The following is a 16,044-nucleotide window of genomic DNA, read 5'->3' on the forward strand; positions in this document are numbered from 1 at the left end:
GAGTTCGGTCTTTTTTATTTATAATTTTGAAACAATAATAGTAAAATTAAAAATAATAAAATTGTCTAGAATCAATATATCGGCGCAATTTTATGTGTCAGTAAACATTATCGGCGCATATAGATCATATACCGGCGTAATCTTATGTGTCAATAAAAATTATTACTGACACATAAATAAAATGTATTATATATATTAGAATTTGTAATTTAAAAAAACTCTTTGTTTAAAAATCTTTTATTTTTAAATTATCATTGAGTTTAATAATTATAAATATATTATGTGTATTTATATATTTAAATTATTAATCTTATTAAAATTTAAAATAAAATTATAATTTTAAAATATTTTATTATTTAAAATAAATAATTAGTGAAATATGGAATATGTATTAAAAATAAATAAATTTTAAATTGAAAATGAAGTGATGCAATGGTTTGTGATTGCCTTTACAGATGTTTGACTGAAATCCACTTATAAGAAACTAAAGAAAAAAGAAGGTTGGAATTGATAATAGTTAAAATGGTGCCGTTAATTTTTTTTTTAAACGACTTCATGTTGTTTCATTAAAAATTTTCAAAAACGGAAAAAAAACTTAAATGTGTTTCTGTATTTTCCTAGACAAATCTATAAAAATTAAGTTCGTTACGGTCTATAAAAACAAATGAACTACAAAGAATCATCAGAATTACAAACAAATTTAAATTTCGTTTATCTCGCTAAAAAAATAGCGTCTTTGGTGACTTATTGATATGATACCTTACAGTTCCTGTAGAGAATCTAATTCTGTTCATTTTTCGAGACTCTTTTCCACGTCTGGATGTATGCGCTACAATTAGTTACAATATCATCACATGTCTACTCCAGACTTCTTCGATTCCTCAAGAATGCCCTTGCGTTTCTCTTCCGCCAGATGTTGTAAACTGTTGTAAACTGTTGAGCGAATCCGCATTTGAAAGTCTTTGACTTAAACTTTGTTCCCTTCGCTTTCTTCACAACCACTTCCTTGATTTCTTTCTAGTCTCCCAGGAATCTCTTCATCTCTATATTTTTTACAAATTTATTCCAAAGTTTCGAGGCAAATGAACAGTTCCCGAATAGATGATTAGATGTTTCTTCATTCCCTTCACACAACACACAACTTGAATCTGAAATTTCCATGTACTTCATGACTCGATCTCTCGTGTTTAGCTTTTCCCGAAATGCAAGCCATATGATGAATCGGTGTCTCGGGATAACCTTTAACGACCAGATCAAATTAACCCTATATATTGTCTGCTCCTTCACTAGGATAGTGTTCCACACTTTACTTGAAATCATCTTCTCGTTTTCCTCGGCTTTCCATCGATGTACGTCAGTTCTTTCTTTGAATTGGATGTTACTGATATGTTCAAGAATGCACCGCCCCACCGGTATTCGTCTAATGAGCGAATTCCATAGCCCGTCTTTAATGTCTCTAACCTTGTCATCTAGACAGTCTCGTATGATCCTCACGTTTCTGAATTCCTCTTTATTGATTAGCGGTTGATCGTCATACAAGGGATCATGCCAAAACAATGTATTTCTACCGTCTCCCCAGCAAATATCAAAAAGTCTTGCAATATTGTTTCTTAGCTTAAGGATTTTCTTTAACGATCATCCCATACCTTCGCTTATTCGTGTTTCATAAACCGGGTGTGCACCCACTTGATATAGAATGATTCTTGTTTGCTCTCGATGGCTCATAGGTGCTTATACGTCAACGCTTTATTCCATTCAACACAGTTCTTGAGTCATATGCCGCCTTCTTCCTTTGGTTTGCAAAGTGCGGTCCACTTAACCTTCTTCCCACCTCTCCCGTTACTTTCTCAAATAAAGTTTCTCATTAGCGCGTCAAGTTCTTTCATTACCTTCTTCGGGAGCACGAGTTGTTGCGACTAGTAACCGATGATTCTCATTACCATGCTTTTGACCAACTCAATTCTTCCAGCGTATGTAAGTTTCTTTGCTGCCCAACCAGAATTTGTGTTTTTCACTTTCTCGACCAATGTCGCTAACTTGTTAAACCTATAACTATAAGGTGTCGCTAATACGAGAATGAACCGCTAAAAATTGTCGCTAAAACACAAGTTATATATATACAACATGACCATCTATATAACAATTTAAAATTACAAAAACATAGAACTAAAGATTGCAAATATAATTCTACCTCAGCTTAGAAAGAAATCCAAATATTCAAATCATATCATTTGGAATAAAAGAAAAAAAAAAGTGTACCATAAATATTACAGAGCTATTCTTTCAAGTTTTCAGAACAAGATTCATCTAATCATTTATTAACTTAATTGGACATCACACAAATTTCTTTATTTGGCTCATTATCATACATATATATATATATATAAATATATTATAGAGAGAGGGAATTTGAGAGAGGGAATGGGGAATGAATAATGTGTCACTACTAGTTGAAAAATCATAAAAATTGAGGAGGGAGAAGAGAGAAGAGAGAAATATTTTATTATTCTTTTAAGGATGGTTGAAAAATTAGCCTAAATTATAAAAATGATTATCATAAATTACAAAAAAAAAAAAAACATTCAAACACAGCCACAACTTTATGTGGTGATAGCGCCTCTATAGGGTTGACACTGATTTGATTTATGTATTGTAGTTTTCTTTCATTTTATTGTTTTGTATTTTTAACTTTTTATTTATTCTTACCATATTTTCACGTAATATTTTCTAATCAATTTAAAATTTAAAATAATTAAACAAAATACAGGCGTTTTACTGACAACTTTAAGTTTTTTTTTTTAAATAAAGAAAGTTTCTCAATAAAACTTAAATAGAACTAAACAAAATTGAGAAGGTAAAATGCATTTATACCTTACTCAAAGCTAGTTATGGTAAATTATTGTCAGTTATTTTTATATCTTTTCAAACGAAATATCTTATTATTTTATCATACAAAGTTATCAAATAAATATTTTGTTTTTAATTTAGAAAGTTAACCTACCAAATAAATATATTTATTTCATCGAGAATCAAATTTAAACAAATTTGTTTAACATTCGAGCTATCCTAATAGTTTAAGTCAAACAAATATCTTAATAATATATATTTTTTAAATTATTTTTATTATATTATTTTTCAAACATAAAAATTAAAAATAAATTAAGATTTAAAATTTTTTCAAACATAAAAATTGAATTATAAATAAATGCCTATTCATATCAAATTGCAATTAGCTAGAATTCAATTTTCTCTCCTCCAAATATATTCTAATAGATATTTAGATTATGAAAGTGTACATTCAATATTCTAAACATCACACATATATATATTCCAAACCTTTAGTATTCACCTCGATCACCCTTTTTGACTATATTATAGAAGATTCATCTAATGATCAACTTGAACATCACACAAATATCTTCTCATCATTTCTAAAGAGATAAAATAATATATGCCTCCAATTGGTTAATTTATTCTCATTGGTTGGCTTTCGTTCAACCAGCCTAGATCAACTTCTTATCTCCACTAGTTTATGAGATAGAAAAGAAAACTTAGGAGGAAGGCTCCAAGTGGTTAGGAAGAGGACCATGATTAGACCAAAAATATATGAGGAAATGGAATGACTGTTCGAATCGGTCCAAACTTTGGCTTTCGAATTGATACTTTCGAGAAATACCACTTTTTATACAACACCAATTCTTATAAGAAAAACAAATATATTGTTTTCACCTCATACATATATATTAGTGAGTGAAAAGTGGCATCATCATATATATTTAGGGCTGAGCATTTGGGTAAAACCAATCCGTTTTACCCAATCCATAATAGAACCAAATTAAATTTGTCCAATCCATAATCCAATCCATTTTCCTAATTAATACGGATTGGATACGGATTGGATTGGATATGGTTTGGACAATCCAAACTAAATAATATTCATATTTTTTTGTTAAGTTTCAACTTAATATTATTCAATAATAATTTTTATTCTATAATTCACTAATTTTATTTATAAATAATAAAAAAATGAAAAAGTGAATTAAGTATGTTATATATATATATATAAGTTTATATTTATTTATTTTTATATATTCGACAAATTTTTTTTACTAATTTAATTAAAGAAGTTTTTATCATTCATACCAAATAAAATATAAGAGTTAAATATTTAATTAAATATTATAATTAAAATATCTTAAAAAATTAAAATTTTACTGAATTTGACATATTTTTTACATCCAACTTTATTAATTGATCATTCATAGTTTAATAAATCCTAAACATCATACCTGTAGATCATATTAACAATAAAAAATCTCAATTTTTCTATTTTCATTAAAAAAATCTAATAATAATTGAAAAACTTTCTTAATAAAAACAAATCAATTAAAAGAAAAAACAATAAAAACAAATACACAATTAACTAAACAAATCTTAATCCAAATCAAATTTACAAACTTAAAAAAGTAAATTCAACAATAACATCATCAAGGAGAAGTTTCACTTCATCAAGAAATATCTCAAAAGTTGATTTCATCCCACCGAAATTAAAATAGATTAACAATCTCTTTATCAACATTATCAACAATCTCTTAAAAGGTAAACTCAACAATAACATCATGAAGTAGAAGTTTCACTTCATCAAGAAATATCTCAAAAGAGTATTTCATCCCACCAAATGAATTAAAATAGATTAACAATCTCTTCGATCGATCTGCGACATAATCAATATAAAAGTTGCTCTAAAACAATTAGTTTAAACCAAATAAAAACTATTTAACAAAAAGAATGACAACGTTTCAATTTATATATACCTGCAACTTTATTTGACTTCATTTGTGATTTGACGATTATCACATTTCCATTATCGTCGAATCAATAAGTAATTCTGACAAATCTGTAAAATGAAACAAATTAAATTATATAAAGTAAAAACATAAATATTATAAAATCTTATAAATAGAATAATATAATACCGTTATCTAATTTTTCCATGTTATCTATCTCTTCAGCAATGTCTTCAAGAGATGGAGATGCACGAAGCCAATCTTGAGCGCATATTAGACTTTGAACAATTCTTGGAGTAAGTGAGCTTCTATACACATTTAAAACTCTTCCGCCAGTACTAAATGCAGACTCTGAAGCAACGGTGGAAATTGGAACAGCTAATACATCACGGGCCATTTGTGAAAGGATAGGAAATCTATGATAATTAATTTTCCACCATCCCAAAACATGAAATCCATCAACATCTTTTTCAGTATCTTCATTTAAAAACTTGTCTAACTCTGACTTTGTTTCTTCACTCCCGGTTTCCATTTTGTGCCTTTTGTAACGCATCGTCATAGTATCTTTCATTGGTGTTGACGTCGATACCAATTCACTTACTTGTCCTCTTTCACTTGTATCATTGGATGAATTCAATGCATCTTTGTATCCGTTGTATAATTCGTAAATAGCTTGTTTCACTTGTATGCTCATTCTTACTCCAATGACTTCACCGTACATTTCTTTTAAAACAAAATCGACATAATCCATCTTTTGTCGGGGATCAATTATAGCAGAGATAAAAATCAACTTATTCATCTTTTCTATGTCTCCCCAATACTTGTCATATTTCATTTTCATCCTCTTCGCCATATCGCGTATATGACAATCATCACTCATTTCACAATCTTGCAATATGCAATGAACCGTACTAATCTCATTTAGAAAACTATTGCAAGTCACATATGCAGAACCCGATACTCGTAGAGTAAGCTCATAGAAATGTTTCAACATGAAACAAAATGCCCGACTATATGTCCAATCATCAACATTTGGCATTCCAGCCCCATTATCAAGGTCAAAAAAAAGAGTAGCATCTTCTCTTTTATACCTATCAAACACCCTTTCAAATTTTTGAGCAGTGTCCAACATCAAATAAGTCGAATTCCAGCGAGTTGATACATCTAAACAAAGCCATCTTTTTGATTGCACCTTTTCTAGTTCGGCAAATTGTTTAAATTTAGCCAGTCTTGATGGAGATTGACGCACATATCGTACTGCACCTCTAATTCGACTTATAGAATCATCAACTTCTTTTAAGCCATCAGTAACTATTAAGTTGACAATGTGGGCAATACATCGCATGTGCATCAATTTTCCTTCTAAAATGTTAGTTCCCCAGTTTGTAAAAGTTTTCTTCAAATATGCCACTGCGGTATCGTTAGAACTAGCATTATCGACAGTTACGGTGAATATCCTATCAATGCCCCAATCAATTAAACATTTCTCCACCGTTTTACCAATTGACTCGCCGGAGTGACTTGAAATTGGACAGAAACATAGTATTCTTTTCTTTAACATCCAATCAATATCAATAAAATGACCAGTTATACACAAATAATTCACCTTTTGATTTGAAGTCCAAGTGTCGGTGGTAATTGAAACCCTTTGATCATTGTTCTTGAAATAAGTCATTAGTTTCAGCTTCTCAATAATGTACAAATCATAACAATCTCTAGCCACTGTCCATCGAGATGGAATAAGAAACTTAGGACAAGTGTATGACATGAACTGTCTAAATCCTTCACCATCTACAAAGGAAAAAGGAAGTTCGTCTATGATAATCATACGGGCCAAACTTTTGCGTGCTCCATCTTGATCAAATTTCCATGCCGGAGGAGTACCCTTCCCTTTCAAAGGATTTTCTGGACAACTATTTAAATGTTGTTTTAGAGTAGTTGTTCCATTTCTCGATTGTGCATTGTAAACCTTCTTACAGTGCATGCACCTAGCCATCTCATTTCCGTCATCATTTACAAATCTTTCATAATGCATCCAAACATCAGATCTTGGTTTCATTTTTTTCCTTTGCGTCATTGAATTTGTAGAACCAGAAGCATCATTACTCATATTATTTGTGACACTCATCGACTCTTCAGAAATTAGTGACATCTTGTAACGAAAATTCGAGCAGAAATTAGGAAAGGGTCGCAACTTTGTTTGCTTTGGTATCCTCCTTCAGTCAGATAACTCCCAAATTGTGCCACACGAATCCGTTCATATAACTCCTAAAATCGAACATCAAATTCCATTGGTCAGGACTTATTTGAAATTGGTTATCTTCCACCTAATTAATCTCAACATTGAATTAGATGAAAAAGAATGGAGACAAACAACCTTTTGCAAGACCAGGAATACAAATCAGCCATGCCTCTTCTCCTGGAGGAGATTCAACCAACCGATTCGATAATATCTGTATAGACATTAGGCAAAATAACAGTTGATCAGTAAAAGTATTTGGAGAATAAAAATAATAATAATAGTAATATGAATGGATAAATGATGTTCCTGCACCTCTAAAATATCAAATTTTCAAATAGGATCATTGACTAGTAGTAGTTAGGCTCGTGGATAAATGTATATGGGTTGTGGGCTTGTGGTTAAGATCACTTATTTCACTAACTCCAAATATAGAGAATGCGTCTGACAAGTGGGCTTCAATTGAATTTCAAAGCCATGGATGGAGACTTCTGAGTTCTGTTATGACTAGAGGATTTAGAACCTAAGGCATGCCAAGTTTGTTACTTATTGATGAATTTTGAAAACAGAAAGAAAATAAAAAAAATTCTTGCATAAATGCATACAAAAATCTCGGTCAAGAAACAATGCAATGAGTTGAATCATACATAGAAAAGGGAGTCCCCTTTCCCAAGTAAAAGGTCTCACTCCTTTTTCCTAGTTTCAGGACTTTATAAACTGCTAATAGCACTTAACTTTTGCTACTTAACCCAAGTTTTGAATGAAACGAGTTCTTATAAAGAAACAAAAACAAACTGGTACTGGTCAAAGACTAATTAATTGTTACGGTCAAAAGCTAGAAAAGATTCATTCAACATGCCTTTCTACCCTATCTACAAAGTAGAGCTTTGTAGAGCACCAGTAGCAGATTCTTGAAATTTCAAGTTAAGTTGAATATATTTAAGATAATAAGCAGCCAATGTGTTAGGTGTATGAGAAACAATAATTTGTAAAAACAAAACATAAAACTACATCTTAAGTCTCTCAATACATCTCTAGGCTATAAATAATGAAACTTTCAAGTTCTACCAGCAGATCTAAGGAAGGAGAGGAAAGAAGAAGACTCACGACTCCAGTTGGGGAATAGGTCGTGATGGTGAATTTTTGGTCACTCTGATAGTCCCCTGTATTATAGATTGGGGAGTAGGACCTGTATAGAAGATCTAAAGACATGAAATTGGAAATGTAATCAGTACAAAATTGAAACAAGACCCAAATTCGTGGAGCTAAGAAGGGTAGAGAAAACAATAATATTTCTTTACACTTACCAGTAGGACTAGAAAAGAAGCATTTACCGGATGAGTCTTGACTATTGAACGACCTAGCAAAGGTTTCCGATGAGGAAGACGAATCAACCGGATATGTAAAAGAAGAACTTGACTGTTGAGCGAACTAGCGAAGTCGCCGGCGAGGAAGTAGAAGTTTTCCGATGTCTCCACAATCGCCAGTCGACAGTCGAATCTTGAATCTGTAGAAAGGGGCCGGTGTTCGCCAGATCTGTAGAAACTAGAAAGAGGTGAAAACTGAAAACTGTAGAAAAAAAATAAAAATATTCTCTTATTTAGGTAAATATATATATATATATTTTTTTAATCAGAATTATTTTGGATATATTGGATAATCCGAATCCAATCCGAAATATACTCGATCCGAATTTAATCCGATCCGAATTAAATCCAAACCGAAATAGTGAATCCAATTTAACCATTTGTATTTGGTTCGGATTGGATTTTGGATTAACCCATCCAATGCTCACCCCTATATATATTTGCTCCGATGTAGCCGTTCCCCCATCTAGGGGGGAGCAAACGGGTAAACCCAACCCGTATTACCCAACCCATATTCAACCCAAATTAAATTTACCCAACCCATAATTCAACCAATATTATTTACTAATATGAGTTGGGTATAGGTTGGGTTGAGTATGAGTTGGATAACCCAAATTATTATTTTTTTTTTATTTAACATGTATTTGACTCATTTAAGACATTTTTATTCGTTTAACACGTTTTTCACGTTTTTGACATTTTTAATACGTTTTCACACGTTTAACACGTTTTTGGCACGTTTAACACATTTTTGACACGTTGAACACATTTTTCATGTTTTTGGCATGTTTAACACGTTTTTAACACGTTTAACACGTTTTTGACACGTCTGACACATTTTTGACACATTTGACACGTTTTTCACGTTTTCGACACATTTAACACATTTTTGACACGTTTAACACGTTTAACATATCTTTCACATTTTTGACACGTTTCATACGTTTTTCACGTTTTTGGCACGTTTTGACACGTTTTCCACGTTTTTGACACGTTTTCTACACGTTTAATATGTTTGTCACATTATTGACACGTTTCACACGTTTTTCACATTTTTGGCACGTTTAACACGTTTTGACACGTTTAACACGTTTTTGACACGTTTTTCACATTTTCGACACGTTTAATACGTTTTCGACACGCTTAATACGTTTTTCACACATTCAACACGTTTAACACATTTGACACGTTGGACACTATTTTCATGTTTTGACATGTTTAACACGTTTTTAACACGTTTGACACATTTTTCACGATTACGACACATTTTGACACATTTTCACGTTTTTGGCACGTTTAACACGTTTTGACATGTTTAACATGTTTTTCACATTTTTCACATTATTAACACGTTTGTAACAAGTTTAACACGTTTGTAACATGTTTAACACGTTTGTAACATGTTTCACACGTTTGTAACATGTTTAACATGTTTTTACATGTTTTTCACGTTTTTGGCACGTTTAACACGTTTTGACACATATTCCACGTTTTGATACATTTAACATGTTTTTCACATTTTTGATACGTTTAATACGTTTTCACACGTTTAATGTCAAACGTGTGAAAACATATTAAACGTGTCAAAAATGCCAAAAACGTGTTAAACATGACAAAACGTGTTAACGTGCAAAAAAATATGTTAAACATGTCAAAAATATGTTAAATGTGTAAAACGTGTTAAAATGTCAAAAACGTGTTAAACGTGTCAAAAACGTGAAAAACGTGTTAAACATGTTACAAACATATTAAACATGTTACAAACATGTTAAACGTGTTAAGAATGTGAAAAACATGTTAAACATGTCAAAAACGTATTAAACGTACCAAAATGTGAAAACCGTGTTAATGTGTGAAAAACGTGACAAATATGTCAAAAACGTGTTTAACAATTAACATGCCAAAAACGTGAAAAGCATATTAAATGTGTAAAACACGTGTTAAACATGTAAAAACGTGTTAAACATATCAAAAACGTGTTAAAATGTTAAAAACGTGTTAAACGTGCCAAAAACGTGAAAAACGTGTTAAACTTATCAAAAACGTGTTAACGTGTCAGTTATGTTAAAAACGTGTTAAACGTGCTAAAAACGTAAAAGAAACGTGTTTAATTTGTCAAAACGCGTTAAACGTATTAAACATGTCAAAAACATGTTAAAATGAGAAAAACGTGTTATTAGTATGAAAACGTGTTAAACATGTCAAAAACTTATTAAACGTGCCAAAAATATAAAAACGTGTTTAACGTGTAAAAACATGTTTTAAGTGTGAAAACGTGATAGAAGTATTGAAAACATGTTAAACGTGTGAAAAACGTGTTAAACATATAAAAAACGTGTTAAAATGTCAAAAACGTGTTAAACGTGCCAAAAATGTGAAAACGTGTTAAACTTATCAAAAACGTGTTAAATATGTTTAAAACGTGTTACATGTGCCAAAAACGTGAAAATCGTGTTAAACTTATCAAAAACGTGTTAACGTGTTAAATATGTTAAAAACGTGTTAAACGTGTCAAAACGTAAAAAAACGTGTTAAACTTGTCAAAACGCGTTAAACGTATTAAACATGTCAAAAACGTGTTCAATGTGACAAAAACGTGAAAAACATGTTATTAGTGTGAAAATGTGTTAAACATGTCAAAAATGTGTTAAACGTGTCAAAACGTGAAAATGTGTTAAACATGTCAAAAACGTGAAAATGTGTCAAAATGTGAAAACGTGTGAAAAACGTGTTAAACGTATGAAAATCGTGTGAAACGTGTGAAAAACGTGTTAAACGTATGAAAATCGTGTTAAACGTGTGAAAAACGTGCTAAACGTATGAAAATCGTGTTAAACGTGTGAAAAACGTGTGAAAAACATGTTACAAGTGAAACGTGTTAAAAATATTAAAAACGTGTTAGATGTGTACAAAACGTGTTAAACGTATGAAAAATATGATAAACATGTCAAAAACGTGTTCGACTTAAAGTTGGAAGATGATTAATTTATATTGGATTAATAATAGAAAATTAAACTAAATTTATATAATTTGGGTAACCCTAACCCAACTCATACTCAACTCAACCCATACTCAACCCAACCCATATTAACCAACCCAAATTAATATTTTAGGTTTGGGTTAGGGTTGGGTTTGGGTAAACCCATATTATGCTCACCCCTACCCCCATCTATCTATCATTACCCTGGTCCAATAAAAATGACTTCTGCTGGCACATAATATACGCCGTAATGAGTAAAAATGTTTTTCACCGAGAAAACTAGTCACGAGCTGTTTTTCAACCGAGGATGGAAGCCTCTGGCCTGGTCCGACCGAGAAATGGAAGCCTCCGATCGATGGATTACCTTGCGAATGATTAGCCAGGCTCTACGCCTGATTTCTCACCAAAACCACCAACTCGCTTACTGCACCCGCCTGCATGCCGACCCACGACCTATCCCATGACCCGCGACCTGAACCCGACCAAATGCCTCGTTTGATATCAGCTTTTATTTTATTTTCTTTTCTCCCATTTTTAATACTTCATTTTTTTTAAATACCAAAAAATGACTTCTAAAATTATTTTTAACCAAAATAATATATATTCATTTCAGGCATGTTAAAATTTTACCTTTTACTCAATTTCTTTTATTTATCACTTCACCTTATTAAATGTTAAAAATATAAAATCAAGTTATTCATGTTCACAAAATTAATTTATTGGTTGATATGTCAATGATGGAGCATTCCCTATATTGAAGTCACTCAATCGATTAATTTTAATACACTTTAAAATTCTATTTGTGTTTGTATTTGTATTTATAATAAGTGTTTGAATTACGTCTTTATTCATTTCATCTTGACGTTTCTTCTAAAAATCAAGTATAGGGTTTGTCTAACTTGATACAAACGATTCATGTAGGCTTTTATCATTTTGGGTTTTTAATAAAATGACGTTAAGTCATTTTTTCAAACAAAAAAAAATAATTTGTGACAATAATAAGATAGTTTTCAATTTTTTTGGATTATTTTTACTATCGAACTCATTTTTGTTTCAATTTTAGTTTCTCTTTTAAATCCAAAAATTTGGGAACTCCTTATTATTGTTCATGAAATTAGTTTAATCTCTCTCTAGTTTTAATTTTTTAGGTAAGTTCCTAAAGATGAGGAAATTCCTCTTCCAGTTGTAGCAGAAGAGGGAAGAACAACAACAACGTATGAAAGACAGGGTCCCAAATAGATTGTGTCAACCAACACACAAAAATCTCAAAGACTCAAAATATCGGTAAATCGGGAGAGTCCAACATCAACTTTCTTATAAGCCTAACAACCTTTCTTTTCCTTTCGTATTTAACATCGATATGTATTTTTTTATACCTCCTTCTCCGCGTGTAATTTTCTAGGGTAAATTGGGAGAGTCAATATCAACTTCTTATAAGCCTGTCAACCTTTCTTTTCCATTCTTAACATCGTTATGTCTTTTGTATGCCTTCCTCTCCACGTGTAATTTTCTATCCCTCTATGCCTTTTCCTCAATATACTTTTTCGAGTGTTGAGATTTATCATCATGACCACTAACCATATTTCTCAAGACTAAATTGTCTGGGGCACTCATTCTTGAGTTCCAACTTCTTAGCACATTGTACATATTTTTCACAATATCTATCAATTAAGCTAAATAACATACACATCAATCATATATGTTTTAAATAAAATATAGGTCAAACTTACAAACATGATAACTAAATGTGACCAACATAAGATGTAATAGATATATAATTTAATATAACATTACATTTATGTTTAATATATGACGCCCAACAAATGAACAACTAGATAAAGTTATATTCTTCCTCTTAAGACTACAATATCTTTTACTAAGATTTATTGTGTACTTCCTTTATCTCTATTCAGAGTTTTGTTGCATTTATGAGAGAGATCGAAATTGCTAATAGTTAAAAATGTGTCGCTAACTTCTAAACCATGTAACTGATAAGTGTCGCTAATACGAGAATCAACCTATAAAACCGTCGCTAAAACTTAAATCATAGACTAAAAAGTGTTTCTAAATACTAAAATACTGTTAAAAAAATTCAATAAAAAATCCTCAAACGCCGCATCAATCCTACTTACCTATGTCACTAAAAGTTTACATATAATATACCTTCTCACACATTTTCTTTTTTTTCACCTATTATAGTTATATATACAACAAAACCATCTATATAACAAATATAATTATTTTATTAAACAAAAATAAAAGAATGCAAATCTAATTCTATTACAGATCAGAAAGAGATCCAAATATTCAAATCTTATCATCTGGAATAAATGAAAAAGAAAGTGTACCCTAAATATGCCAAACCTATATATACTTTTAAGGAGGTTCACCTAGCTAGATATATGTAGTCTTCTGAAAACACTATTCATCTAATCATTGATCATCTTAATTGGACATCACACAAATTTATTTTTATTAATTTGATCATGACCACACATATATATATATATTACTTTTTAAAGTTAGATATTTTTTCATTCATTTTCGGTGTCACAAGAAGATAAAATAAAATCAAATTAGCATCAATTATAAAAATGATTATCATAAATTTACGGGAAAAAAATCAAACAAGCACGGATAAAATTTCTGTGACGGTAGTGCATCTATCACTACAACAAAATATAGTTTCAACAACGCTTGTATGCCAACGCATATTAAGCGTGGGTAAAGGTCAAGAAAAAAAAGGTTTTGCCCACCTTTAAAATATATACTAACAACCTTTATTAATTTTTTTTTTTGTTTTTTTATATATACTTGTTGACAAACTTATAATTGAGTCCTTATAATTTTAATATTTTTAACTTTATAAATATTTTATTTCATTATTTTAATTTTTTATAAACCAATTTAATTTTAAAATTTTATTAATATTAAAATTTAATTATTAATTTTTTATAACATAACTAACCAGCTGTCTTTTAATTATTTATTATTTAAATTAAATTAAATTAAAAAATATATATAAACTAAATATAAATTAGGCATTATATTATATTATATTATATTATATTATATTAATATTTTAGATTTTCTTATGAAACTAAATATATAGACATTCCAATCTAACCTAATTCTATTATTTAATTTTCTTCCTCTCTTCTGAAATGCTTCGCGCAGGCTCTTGACGAAGAAGATGAGTATTGTGAGCAGCGACGAAATCCAACACCGAGAAAAAGAGAAGGAGCTTCTAAAATAGCTGACTCCTACAGTGAGCGGAAAAGGAAAGACCGAAGTTGACTTCCAATTTGAGATCGAGTCGTCTTCATTGTTGCTGGTTAGGGATCGAGTCGTATGCTACTAGTCCTCTTCTCCGCTACTGGTTGTAGATCGATTTGAAGGAGGCACAAGGGGTTTACCCCGCATTTCGTTATATTTCTTGGTAAGTTGTAAAAAAATAGCTCTAAACCTCTAATGAATCATAGCGAGTTTATTGAGAAATTTGGTTGATCGATTGTAACTGTTATTTCAGAGCAATTCGATCTAGCTTTAAAGTTTTGTTTTTAAGTCGTGATTGGTTTATGTTTATTTCAATTTGGACGACTATCAGTTTGATTAGTTGTTACTTTTTGTTGTTCCATCCACATGTCTGATAAAATACTTAAATCAATGAGATTTCGTGTTTGAACTTTCTTTGCTCAGATAGTTTAGAGATTTTAATAAAATCACATGCCGTTATACACTCACCCCAATGCATGTTTGATGATTGCATTCTTTGTTAATGTTTTGATTTCTAGTGTTTTTGTTTGTTTGTTGGGGAATCGTTGTAGTTTCTCTTTAGGTATTGTTGTTGGAATTGTTTTTTTAGCTATGACTATCATATTTCAGAATTTTAATTTGAAGTGCATATTCAAATGTAACTACTCCATTCCCCTGAACTTTACCTCTTCCATCTTCTTCTATTTGTCCCATGGAATCTACAATATTGTATAGTAATATTCAATCATTATATTATTGAGATTGATTTGATTTGTCTTTTGAGGTGGTTACGTTGAGTATTATGTGACTCTAGCACCACCTGCTTCTTGACATTGCTTGGATTCATGACATAATATTTTGTACTAACTCTATCAATATCCATGCCGACATAAATGGGCTTGAAGTTAGGAAAACAGTTGTTATTGCATTTGCTGTAAATGAGCCATGTTTTTTGAATGATGATTTGTTTGTTAATAATAATATATAGAAAAAGTATTTGAGATGTTTTACGGCCTTTGCAGATGTTGATAAACAATGGTATGCAAATTGAATTATGTTCTAATTCTGAGTACAAACCAGCATGTGTATTTTATATTTATCTTATTCAACCATTACTCACAATTTGCTTGGCTTTACTTTCTTTCAGCTAGTAATAATAATTAATGATGCCTATACCTGATATTATCCTTTGTCCACGCCATCTACTGTCAGTGTAAGTATCAACTTTTATGTTATTGATGCTACATTGACACTAATATGATAGATATTTTTAATACATTTTCTAGATTTGGCCAGCAAACAGAATTATTGACCGGGACAAAAGGCATGACAGGTACGTGTCCTCGAGGGTTATGGGCCGAAAATCAGATCAATCGCTTTTTGTTGCATCAATAAATTTTCAGGTAATTTTTATTA

The 16,044-nt window shown here is 30.7% G+C and overlaps 1 protein-coding gene across 1 annotated transcript; it reads right to left on the reverse strand.

Moving 5' to 3' along the window:
- Positions 1-4,853: 4,853 nt before the first annotated feature.
- Positions 4,854-15,830, reverse strand: LOC124924458 (zinc finger BED domain-containing protein RICESLEEPER 2-like). Its single transcript, XM_047464495.1, has 6 exons — positions 15,805-15,830; positions 8,334-8,562; positions 8,178-8,228; positions 7,165-7,240; positions 4,977-6,920; positions 4,854-4,897 (listed from the first exon to the last, which is right to left on the reverse strand). Exons 1-6 carry the CDS (start codon positions 15,828-15,830, stop codon positions 4,854-4,856), a joined length of 2,370 nt encoding a protein of 789 aa, XP_047320451.1.
- Positions 15,831-16,044: the final 214 nt, after the last annotated feature.

Source organism: Impatiens glandulifera, chromosome 2, assembly GCF_907164915.1.
Source record: "Impatiens glandulifera chromosome 2, dImpGla2.1, whole genome shotgun sequence".
NCBI classification, from domain to species: Eukaryota; Viridiplantae; Streptophyta; class Magnoliopsida; order Ericales; family Balsaminaceae; genus Impatiens; species Impatiens glandulifera.